The sequence below is a fragment of the Sorghum bicolor genome, chromosome 10, assembly GCF_000003195.3.
Source record: "Sorghum bicolor cultivar BTx623 chromosome 10, Sorghum_bicolor_NCBIv3, whole genome shotgun sequence".
In the NCBI taxonomy this organism is placed as follows: Eukaryota; Viridiplantae; Streptophyta; class Magnoliopsida; order Poales; family Poaceae; genus Sorghum; species Sorghum bicolor.
In genome coordinates, this window is record NC_012879.2 from 11386710 (window position 1) to 11398844 (window position 12135).

General features: G+C 45.9%; 1 protein-coding gene across 1 annotated transcript; it reads left to right on the forward strand.

Moving 5' to 3' along the window:
• On the forward strand, window positions 852-5375 carry LOC8061539 (probable flavin-containing monooxygenase 1). Its single transcript, XM_002436788.2, has 4 exons — window positions 852-1501; window positions 3795-4029; window positions 4150-4307; window positions 4464-5375. Exons 1-4 carry the CDS (start codon window positions 998-1000, stop codon window positions 5184-5186), a joined length of 1620 nt encoding a protein of 539 aa, XP_002436833.1. The 5' UTR covers window positions 852-997; the 3' UTR covers window positions 5187-5375.

Below are 12135 nucleotides of genomic sequence, written 5' to 3' on the forward strand. Positions count from 1 at the left end.
GATGGCTAAATTCAAGATTTAGCCAACCTCTAAAATAGAAAATCATGTAAAAAAACAAAAATCTCCAACAGTCTTTCTAATACGGCAAATCATATGGCTAGCGGGACATGCAAGCTATATTTACCATGCGAGAACTCCGGGACAGATAACTTCCTATTTTAGCAAATCAAATACAATAGTTGTTGGACTCTCTTTTCTCTCCCAAAATAGCCAAATATAGAATACATAGCACAGATAGTTTTTCTCTTGGAGTTGCTCTTAGTAGCTAAACTTCCAAACACGCTAACTAAAAAGAGCTAAAATAGTTTAGTCCCACTAGTCACCCAAGAGTAGCTAAAATAATTTTTAGCTAACTAAAATTTAGCAAAAGAAACCAAACGGAGCCTAAGGCTGAATTGATTAATAAATAAATTTACTGAAAAATATAAAACAATATATCATGTCAAAAAAAATTTGCGAATATCTGGAATATAAATTGTTCATTGGACATATGTTTTGACAAAGCAACCATAGTTCCACGTAGTTTTTTTTAAAAAAAACAATTGTCTGAAAACCGCCTTTTGAGACGGTTAGAAAGTTTGAATCTAGCTAAGCATTTACATGGCTGGTTTCTTCTGGCAACCGCATCTAAATTTGTCATAGCCGCCTCTGTATTACTATATAACTAGTTTCTTATGTCAGTGTATCTAAACAGACATAGTCGCCTCTATATTATATGACTGATTTCTTTTGTTTTGTCAACTGCATATCTAAAATTGTCATAGCCACCTCTATATACAAAAAAAATCAGTTTATGTGATGTGTTTCTCGCTCTTACCCACAATTTAATACGTACTATTTACGGGATCAGAGGAAAATGTAGGGAAAGTTGCTCAGACGTTGTGCTAACTCATCATATAGCTACACATGACGGCCGGGGCTTCCGAATTGTGAAAGCCAAGAAGAGAAGAGAACACTCTGCCTATTCTGCTAAGCTGTAAACACAAGAAGCAAATAAATGGACGCGAAGAAGAAACGCGTAGCGATCGTCGGAGCAGGGCCGAGCGGCCTGGCGGCATGCAAGCACGCGCTGGCCAAGGGCTTCCGCCCCGTGGTCTTCGAGTCCGGCACCGCCGTGGGCGGCGTGTGGAACCGGACGCTGGCCTCCACGAGGCTGCAGACGCCGGCGTCCGCGTACCGGTTCTCCGACTTCCCGTGGCCGCCGACGACGGACGCGGCCGAGCCCGACGACGAGGGGCGGCGCTTCCCGCGCCACGACCAGGTGGCGGAGTACATGGCCGCGTACGCGCGGCGCTTCGGCGTCCTGGAGCGCGTCCGGTTCGGCTGCAGGGTGCTCGGCGCCAGCTACGTCGGGGCGACGGAGCAGGAGGTGGCGGCGTGGGAACGCTGGTCCGGGAATGGCCAGGCGTTCGGCGACGGCACGGGCGAGTGGCACCTCACCGTGCGGGTGCGGCACCGCGACGGCGACGGCGACGGCGAGTCGGAGGGCGGCACTACTCAGGTATGACGTATGGCTACTGATGAGTCAATCTCAATTGCCGGCAGAAATGAAATGTGGTGGTAGTTGTTGCACGGTCGGGGATAGTGTATGTTTGGTTTTGTTTCGTTTGGACGTATGGTGGCCGAACGACGAGCCAGCAGACTCCCGATTTTGATATCTTGGTCTGCTTAAGATCCAAATGGTGATTGAGACCGAGAGTTTGCGTCCCAATGCATGCATGCGCACATGGATTGGTCAGTGGTCACTGATCCAAGAATCCGTCATGTGCTACACTGAAAGCCATTTTGTATTTATTCGACGTTTTCTTTAGCTCTGCATTACCTTATTAGATAGTCGATTTTGATAGTTATTAGGGCACTTACAATGCAGACTCTATCATAGAGTCTAATGTTATTTATTACCTTGAACAATATGGACTTAGAGTCTAAATAAGACTTGAAGTCTTATTTTTTTCTAACTCTTTCTTCAATAAATATGCTGCCACATCAGCAAAATATCATAAATAATATGTAATTAATTATCTTGGACTCTATGATAGAGTCTTGCATTGTGAGTGTCCTTACTTTCCATAAGCTCATGTCAACGTAAACTTATAAAGCATTTTAAGCAAATAACCATATGCTCGTTCGTCACCGAATAAATCAATTTCTAGAGTTTTTCTAAATTAAACTTTTAAACTTTGAACATAGCCCAAAGATTTATAATATGGAATTAGTAACATTATACTAGACATCATAAATATATTTTCGTAATGTGCTTACTTGGTTTCATAAATGTATGTGCTTTAAATAAGAAAAAAATAACTTAAAACAACTCTAGAAGTTGATTTATCCATGGACAAATGTAGTACTCCCTCTGTCCTGATTTATCTGTCGTCGGGAACCATACACAGAGACCAAGGTGAAAGTTAAAAGACCAAGGTGCCCCTATTAAATCTGTGCATGACAGCGATTCTCTCTCCCCTGCTGTTCGCTCGATTTCCCCGAGACAAATCCAGCACCAAAAACGCAGATAGGTGTGGACCCATGTATAGTAGTCTAGATGACAGATAAATTGGGACATGCTACTGCCGCTAAAACGACAGATAAATCGGGACGGAGGGAGTATATGACTATAAGAGCCAATTGGAGCATTTTGTGATGCTAGGCTTGAGTCACCTAAAAACCGATTCTGTTTAGAGACGGATTGGGTCCCTTAGAGCATCTCCAAGGGTTTTGCATTTGAGGTCTGCATTTGAGTAATTTGCCAAAAAGCTCCAAAAGAGGTATCCAACGGTTTTGCATTTGGAGTTTGCAATTTGGGCAACTTGGCAAATGAGGGAGCAAACTTGGCAAAAATGCCAAGTTGTGGATGGCTTTGCAAACCCAATCGCGCGAGGAAAGCGCGCGCGCCTGGAGACCTTCTATTTTTATCATTTGCCAAGTCCAAATGTCAATTCCCTTGGAGATGACCTATTTTTGTCCTTTGCATTTTGTTATGGGAGTTTGCAAATAACAACAAATGCCAAGTCAATTTACCAAAGCCTTCGGAGATGCTCTTAGCTTTACAATTGGATGCTAAAATAATAGAGCTAACTGATCCAAACATCCTAGTTAAAAGGCTAGCTAAAATCTAAAACAGGCCAGCTAAGTTATTGGTACACTCTCTATAGTGGCTAGGAGCAACTCTAAGAGACTCTATATTCCTCCTAATTTAGAGGGATTGATTTTGGTGAAAAATGTACTCCAACAGACTCCTTAATTGGGTCTTCAAATATAGACATCATTTATTTTGGATTCCTTAATAACAAAAGATGGAGAGTGAAAATGTGGTTGTCTAAAGTGCACACAAGATACCAAAAAGCTATTAGAGGGTACAAAGGTATACAAAATGATTTTTTTTCTCAAATGACTCTAAAAGATGCATGTTTTGGAGAGTAATTTAGAATGATTCTTGGAGATAGATGCTCTAATTATTAGCCTACTTTCTGTAAACAACCCAACTAATAATAGCACAACAACAAAAGTATTATATTAGCTCTCTCATCTAGCAAAAATTTGCAAACACGTCTTGGCCGATGAACGAACAGCTCCATCCGTTTGCAATCAAGAATCCAAAATGAGGTGTTTACTATTTATACATGTATTCATTCGTCACTGCCGGCCTCTCCTCGCATAAAGAACGCGCTACTTGTCAATGTCCCCAGCTGCCTCTCCTTTCTTGTTAGCCTCTCAAATCCAAGCATCTCCCATATGCTGCTACAGGTTCCGATTCTAGTAATAATAACATTAATCTTTGGTGCTCTGTTCCATAGACGTACAGGTTCGATTTCCTAATCCTCTGTGTCGGGAGGTATGGCGTCGCGAAGCTCCCGACGTTTCCTGACGGGAGAGGCCCCGAGGTGTTCCGCGGGCGAGTGCTCCATTCCATGGAGTACTCAGCCATGGCGCACGCGGACGCCGCCGAGCTGGTCAGGGGCAAGCGCGTCGCCGTGGTTGGCGCCGGCAAGTCGGCCATGGACATCGCCGCGCAGTGCGCCGAGGCAAACGGTGAGATCCATACGATCGGACTGATGCTTTTCAGCTTTTGCATTGCCTGCACTGCTTGCTGCTTCTACGTCTTTGGAAATTACTAAGGCATGCTCTGCACATTTGCGTGCTGTTTGACAGGTATCAGGTACCCGTGCACAATGGTCTACAGAAGCGCCCATTGGATGCTGGATCCTAAACTTGCTATCACCACCTCGGCTCGATGGACCGAGCTGATGGTTCACAAGCCCGGAGAGGGGTTCGCGCTCAGCCTTCTAGCCACGGCACTCACTCCACTGGTAACACTAGCACCGGTCTAGAGCTTATCTACCGAATCTGCCACTCATTCAGTAGTAAAATCAGCGAATAGTACTTAACAAGCTCACGTCAATATGTCATGCGAACAAACACATTGTGACACTGATCGATCGACTCCACCCATATCCATCGTGCAGCGATGGCTTATCTCGAAGATGGCCGAAGTCCACTACAAGAGGAGCATCCCGATGCAGGAGCACGGGATGGTCCCGGACGGCAGCTTCTTGCAGGGGAGCCTTGGCTGGCGGATAGGCACACTGCCGGAGGGGTTCTACGACAAGGTGGACGACGGCAGCGTGGAGCTCAGGAGGTGCCGCGACTCCGTCGGCTTCTGCCCAGACGGCCTCGTCGTGGACGACGACGGCGGCGGTGTGGTGGGCGCCGACGTGGTCATCCTCTCCACGGGCTTCGACATCGACCGGCCGCTGCGGGACATGTTCGCCTCCCCCTGGTTCGGCGAGATGGTCGCGCCGCCGGACGACGGCGCGGTGCTCCCGCTCTACAGGCAGTGCGTGCACCCGCGGGTCCCGCAGATGGCCGTGGTCGGGTACGTGGAGAGCGGGTCCAGCATCTACCCGTACGAGATGATGGCCAAGTGGGTGGCGCACCTGCTGGGCGGCGCCGTCCGGCTGCCGGCCGTCGGCGACATGGAGCGCGACGTGGCGGAGTGGGCGCGGTGGGGCCGGTGGGCGAGGCGCGCGTGCGGCGGGTTCTTCCTCAAGTCGTGCATCGCCTCCGTCACGACGTGGTACCACGACCAGCTCTGCCGCGACATGGGCCACCGGCCCAGGAGGAAGGCCGGCCTCCTCGCGGAGTGGCTGCAGCCGTACGGCCCAGCGGACTACGCCGGCATCCAGTGAAAGCTGTACTTGTACTGAACTGTACTGTATGGAGTACGAAGGATAAAGGACCCCCAATCATCTTTGATCCAACTTCAAGCTGGGCTACCAAATTTACTCATTTGAATAGGCTAGGCCCATGTTGTTTACTCCAATTGGGCCCACTATACTGCTAGCATAATAAAAACTTCAATCTGTACTTGTACTGTACGAACTACGGCCCAATCTTTTATACGACTTCAAGGCTGGGCTACCCCAAATTACTCATTTGAATAGGGTAGGCCCAGGGTCGCCCGCCATTGTTGGCCGAAACACGAGCCGGACCTTGGATTTGGAAAAAGCCCACGCGTTTCCTTCCTGCCCCTCCCTTCTCCCATGCGCTCACTCGGGTGCTGCCGCCACCCACCGCCGCCTGCCTCGGAACCGGCCGCGGCCTCCCCACCACAGGCTCCCTCCGGCCCCTACCACACTTGCTTCAGAGCACCGGGACGTCGGCCGCCAGCACTTTACAGACACCGACTGCCAGACCTCTAACTCTGGCCGGCAGCCAGGCCTCGAGACACCGCCGAGCACGCCTCCACCAAGTGCAGCCAGCCTTTAGGCCTTGTTTAGTTTCAAAAAAAAATTGTAATTTTTTTTAGATTTTTCATCATATCGAATCTTACAGCACATGCATTTAGCATTAAATATAGATAAAAAATAACTAATTACATATTTTGTCAGTAATTTACGAAAGGATCATTTGAGCCTAGTTAGTCCATAATTTAACAATATTTGTCAAATACAAACGAAAGTGTTACAGTGTTTATTTTACCAAAAATTTTGAAACACAAGGCCTTGGCTCCACTATCCCGAGAAGAACCGGGATGTAAATAGAAACTTTTATTTGGGTCCAGTTGGAAGTCTATAAACTTACAGGAACAGTACTACGTAGTTTGAGAAAATTCCAAGTGTAAAATGTCCTACCCAAAATAATCAGGATAGTTGTTGATACTGAAAACTTCATAAATGTACAATTTTACTTGTAAACAACAGCAAATACCCTACTTATTCATCAGATTCTTCCGATCATGACTTGTCATATAATCATGCTCAAGTTATAAGCGAGTGACTCAGATAAGCTGAAACAATCAAGGTCTACGTCACCGGCCTTCGTATGACGTGGAAGACAAAAGGAGAGAGAAGGTCTGCTAGCAATGAGCAAATAGACCGGCAATTTCTCATGGCCTGATGCTAGGAGACACCGGTTCTTTTTTCACTACTACACAACTGTTTAACCGTGACGGGCACTTTACATTTACCGCAGCGGGCATTGGCGTCCGCCACGAATGAAATAGACCGCCAATTTCTCATGGCCTGATGCTAGGAGACACCGGTTCTTTTTTCACTACTACACAACTGTTTAACCGTGACGGGCACTTTACATTTACCGCAGCGGACATTGGCGTCCGCCACGAATGAAAGGTCACGGTTAATCGTGGCCTCACCGTGGCGGGCGCCTGTGCCCGCTGCGGAAAATGGAATTACCGCAGCGGGCAACATAAGGTGTCCGCTATGGTTAATCCCATTAACCGCAGCGGGCACCTTATGTTGCCCGTTGTGGTTAATGATTTAAAAAAAACAAAAAAAAAACTGAACAGGCCCGCCGAGCCCATCCAGGGGCCCGACGAGCTCATCCAGGCTGTTGCCGCCGCCGCCAGGGAAACCCTAGCGCCGTCGATCTAGGGTTGTCGCGGTCGTCGTCCATGGATCTACTCTAATCCACCTTCTCAAATTTGGCTCGTGGCGGCTCCTTCACCGGATCTGGAAAGAGAGAAGGAAGAACAGTGAGATGAGTGAAAAAAGAGAGGGAGACGGGAGGAAGAGGAGGAGCAGCGGCGTACCTCATATCGACACAAAGGGGGATCCACGTCTTGGCGCCTTCCCCGCCGTGGATCCGGGCTCCATCCGCGCTGCCGTGCCGCCGTGCTCCGTCCGCGCCGCCCGTGGAGGTGGGCAGAGCGAGGAGTGGTAGTAGAGCAAGGCGAGGATGAGGAGCATGAAGACGACGCCGACGGGAGAGCCTCCCACGCGGTGGACGTCGTCGGGGGACCCGCCGAAGATGGGGAGGAGGAGCAGACCCACGGGGCTCAGCAGCTCCGCCACGGCCTCCGTCAGCGCCTTGCCGCCGTCGCCCAGGAACAGCAGGGCCGCCACCACCACCAGCAGCAGCAGGCCGTGAGGCATTAAATTGAATAATCACCGCTAGCAGCAGCAGCAGGTAGAGACCTTATATATTTGGGCTTCAAAATTTACTGTGACGGACATGATAGGTTGCCCGCTGCGGTAAATCAATTTACAGGGTATCTTAATACGTCCACCATGGAAAATATCGATTTACCGCAGCGGGCATATTTTCCGTGACGGACATATTAAGATGCCCGCTGTTGGGTATTTTAAACGCAAACAGAAAAATCCGCAAGCATACGGATACCGATGTAGCTTTCACCCGGGAGTATTTCAGAGTATCGATTTTCCACAGAGAACGTGAGTGTACTAATTAAGATCCAAGATCGCCCAAGGATAACTATATAATTATTTTTGGTGGGAAGAGAGGAAGTTTCCTGAGAGTTCTCTAGTTGATCTAAGAATCAAGAATTACTTCAAGATTATCTATATCGGGACATCAGAGCACTAACCACAGAAAGAGATGAGAAGGGGGCTAGGAAGGTCTGACTACGGTCCTACAAACACCGATCCGAACGAGGTGGAATACGTCGACCGTTAGGGTTGTCACTACCCTAAGGCTACCACAACAATCCGTAGGATTGGGTGCAATTCCAGGTAATTGCAAGACTAAACACCACGTCTAATCTATTAATTACTACGCTAGCGTTATAAAGACTAGAGCACTTGATGCAAGCGGGAATCCAATAAATAACTTGAATGTACAAAAAAGTAATTAAAGAACTCAGGAATTATGAATTGAAGAACCTGGAGAACGATGAAGAACGAACCAGTTGCTGCAAAAGTACAATGTTGAGGAAGATCCGATAGATCCGGCTCCTCCTCCGCTCTCCTCTTCTCTCTCCCTATTTTCTAGATTACAACTAGAACTAACTAGAACTAGAACTAGATGAACTAGAACTAGAACTAGATGAACTAGAGGTAGAACTAGAAGAACTAGAGGGACCCTGTCTACTTGGATGAAGAATTGAAACCCTAACTTTGATTCTGTAGAAGAGGTATGATCTCCAGGGGCCAGGGGTCTGGTTTTATAGTCCCTTCAAGTGAATATGGGCCGTTGGATCAAACCGACATTGATTGAACGGTTATCCTTGATCCTTTAGGTCGGTGGAGCAATATCCCGAAAGAGAGTCCTGATTGGAATCTGGTTGAGGGCGGGCGCCCAGGAGAAGAGGGCAGGCGCCCTGTCCCTGAGTCCTCTCGGCCTCCGCTTCGATCCCGTGGCTTCTGGAGTCTTCTAGATGATAGAAAATTGCTCGGCACGTTAATATCTCTATGTAAACCCGACGTGTGGGCCTTTCTTTCGTATTTCCTGATAACCCCCTGCAGAAATAGACAAACACCAAAACTCGTGGAATTCTGTCAGATAAAACCCTAAATCTAGATGTTGGATCCATTTAGATCCTTTTCTATGATTAGTTGATGGTTAAATGTGAGCATTAAGGACCGTCAACAAGCTCCCCCAAGCTTAACCTTTGCTCATCCCTGAGCAAGGATGAACTCAAGAGTTTCTGCAGTGGTTTCATACCTTAAAGGTACACATACGTTCAAACAAGATCTCATCTCTAGGTTAGGGTAAACTGTTAAGATTTAAATTTACTCATTTTACCTTCCACCATGGGGCTTGTAACCGTCACTTGTGTCTTTAACAGTTAAAAGATAGAACGGTCTAGTCAAGCGCCATGTCTCTTGTTCTTCGATTAACTATAGCTCTGGAGTTTTTGTAGATTTTCAAATAAAACTCAGAGATTCCTTGTATGACTCTCTCTAGTCTCTCTTTTGTGGTATTTCTGGATCCTTACCAAGGCAGTAATGGTGTGTGCCATCTCTCAAATTATGTGGTATTTGTGGTATAAGGCATAGTGGCATTGCCTTCTCTCTCACCCTACTCTAATAAGGTTTTGATATCTGGAGCTCATAGGTGGGAGACAGCTAATACATACTTACAAGACATTTATTGCATAGTCAAACCATGGATCCAGAAGAACAAGTCAATAAGTCAAATCAAGATATGCATGTGTGGTGAATGAATGGTGTATGGTAATGATGGTGATAACAATGGTGAAAGTCTAATTCTACTTGTGCTCTTTTGAGGGGATACATACCTTTCTTGCTCTTTTGAAACTTTTTGAGGAGAATGAGATGCTCTATATTTTCTTTTTCTTTTCTCTCAGGTGGGTATCTTGTACCCCTAATTCTACTGTCGGACACTTGTCCATTTTTACCTCTCGTCTCACTTTTTCTTTTCTTTCGAGGTTTCGGGCACTTGCCCCTTTTTATTTCCTCGTATTCTTTCTTTTTTTTTCTCTCTCTTTTCTAGAGCACTCATCTCCTAAAATAATATAACAAGTGGTAGTAACCAAGATAACTTGAGCATTTATTTCATAGGGAAAAACAGAAATGTTTTTGGCTATTCTCTCCCGGATTAGGAGTAGAATATTTTTAGGTGATTCTGGAGATGGAAATGGGTGGATATATGTGGATGCGTACGTCCGGAGTAGAAGCAGCATGTGTGAGTGAACGTGCAAGTGAATCTTGACTTAACCACATGACAAGCTCCTAAGGGTCTACACAGCTTGACCACACTCAATGCTCATAAGCAGTAAAAAGTAAATGTGTGGCTCAAAGTCTAGCAAGCATGTATATATGGCTGTGGTAGGAATTTAAACTCTCATCATACAGGAACTCATCATGCAACATTTTAAAGATTTTTTTCAAAGATAAAATTCTCCAGAATTCTAGCATCTCTAGGAACAGATAAACAGCAGCTCAACCTTCCCATATCATATCCGTTAACAACTTAGACTTTGGATCAAGTACTCTCCCCACAAGTTCAGGTTTAGAGCAAATCTTAATTCATAACAGTGATGCCTAAACTTGAGAGAGATTTCAATTTTGAGAACTAGTCATGGCAGAGCAACTATTCATCATTTCCATGTGAGAGCTTATCATAAGGGTTCATAGCAAACTTTATTTATTTATTTATTTAGCAAACTAAGAAAAGACATATATAAGCACAAAATCTTTATTTTGGTTTTTATGATTATGCATCTTTTTATTATTAGAGTAAAGTATAAACGTGAGTAGAACACTTAGCTAGATAAATGGGGGTGCTCTCCCCCAAGCTGGATTTTGACGTAATTTCTTCTGATGTAGCTAGCAGGTGACGGAGGTGTATTTGAATGTCGGCAGCATCCTGACAGCGGTTAGGATGTTCTCCGTCTGCTAGTCTTCTTTGATCCTTGAATTCTATGGAGCTTAAATAGACAACAAAGCTTTGTGGAACTAGTTAAGTGTTAGCATAAATATTTAGCCTTTATCATGTTGAGCCTCCTCAATAAATGTTACACTCTTTAGTAGGATCACAATCTTATTTTTACAATTTTATTTTTATAGGACAGGAATATATTTATTTCATTTTTATGCCACCACAGTGAATGTACGTATGGGTTTTATGCCATGAGCATAATCACATGGGGCTTACTATTTTTATTTTCTTTTCAAGATGATATGAACCTGATTAACTAAGCAAACCATTTTAAAATAATTGAAAGGGAAAGGATAACTACCAAGTTTACCTCTTGGCAAGGCGTTCGGTGTTTTTAAGTCCTCCGAACGGTACCCTCCGTTTTCTCAGTCGTCCTAGGATTCGCTGGATGGCGTAGTCGGTGGTTCTGGCGGCTCCTGCTCTTCATGTATAACTATCTTCTCTCTACACACCCGACTCAGTGCTACGATCTTCTCAGGATAGTTCTGTTCAAGTTGTATGTCTTCAGACCTTACAACTTCTCCTTCATAGTCTACCCATCCGTCCTTGATGATTTTGCCTTCTCTGGTTACGGTTGCGTCGTCTTCTTCTTGTCGTGACCTGCTTAGAGTCTTCAACTATATAATTAAGGTCAGTAAAATAGCGGCGTACCTTCTTAGAGAGGAAGTGCATGTGGACTTCTCTGGTTCCAATGTAGATGATTGCTTTAATGGTGCTGAGGAACGGTCTCCCAATGGTGATGGGTGTATTGTACTCGTCTTCTCCCATGTCAATAACCTGAAAATCATCTGGAGCTGAATGTATGTTGGTTGTAGGGTCATGGTTCCATGCAGGAGCTGATAAGTGACTGCGGCCATTATGTTGACGTCAGATCCAGTGTCGTAGAGTGTCTTCTGAAAAGAATATCCGTTGATTGTGCACTCGATGCTTGGAACACTAGGGTCGTCCTTCTTGATCAAGAAAGGCGACTTGAGTTGACGATCTTGACCTCCTTGAGCTGCAGTGACCATCTTAGCTGACTTGGTCCACATTTGCTTGGTCCTGTTCCTCGTGTTGGTCCTCTTCCTAGGTTCATGTCGGGATTGCTCTGAGATTTGTGTAATCTTGTTCTTGAAGGAAAACGTCTCCTTCCTCCCTTTGATGTAGAAACTGATCTTGGCAGCACTAGCATAGATGACAGCTCCCGAGGTGTTCAGGAATGGCTTCCTCTGGGCATAATGTTGACGTTGGAGCCAAAGTCGCAGAGTGCTTCTGGGAAGTCCACCATGCCGATGGAGATCGGGATGACGGGGCGTCCTGGATGGCCTCTCTTGACTGGCAGAAGGTCAGTAATTACTTCCACAATGGGGTTACTCCAGTAGTTACGTCCTCAAGCATCTCAAGGCAGTGATTGCCTGAGTGTCCAGTATCTCCAGTGTGTTTGTGCTCGTAGATCTAGGTTCTTCACTTGGTGGAGTCTGGGAGTTGTAAAAGTCC

Bases quoted from the DNA above. Each gene is read 5' to 3' on its own strand.
- LOC8061539 (XM_002436788.2), top strand. From the start codon at position 998: ATGGACGCGAAGAAGAAACGCGTAGCGATCGTCGGAGCAGGGCCGAGC. The intron at 1,502-3,794 runs GTATGACGTATG...TCTGTTCCATAG, and splicing joins CGGAGGGCGGCACTACTCAG to ACGTACAGGTTCGATTTCCT. The intron at 4,308-4,463 runs GTAACACTAGCA...TCCATCGTGCAG, and splicing joins CCACGGCACTCACTCCACTG to CGATGGCTTATCTCGAAGAT.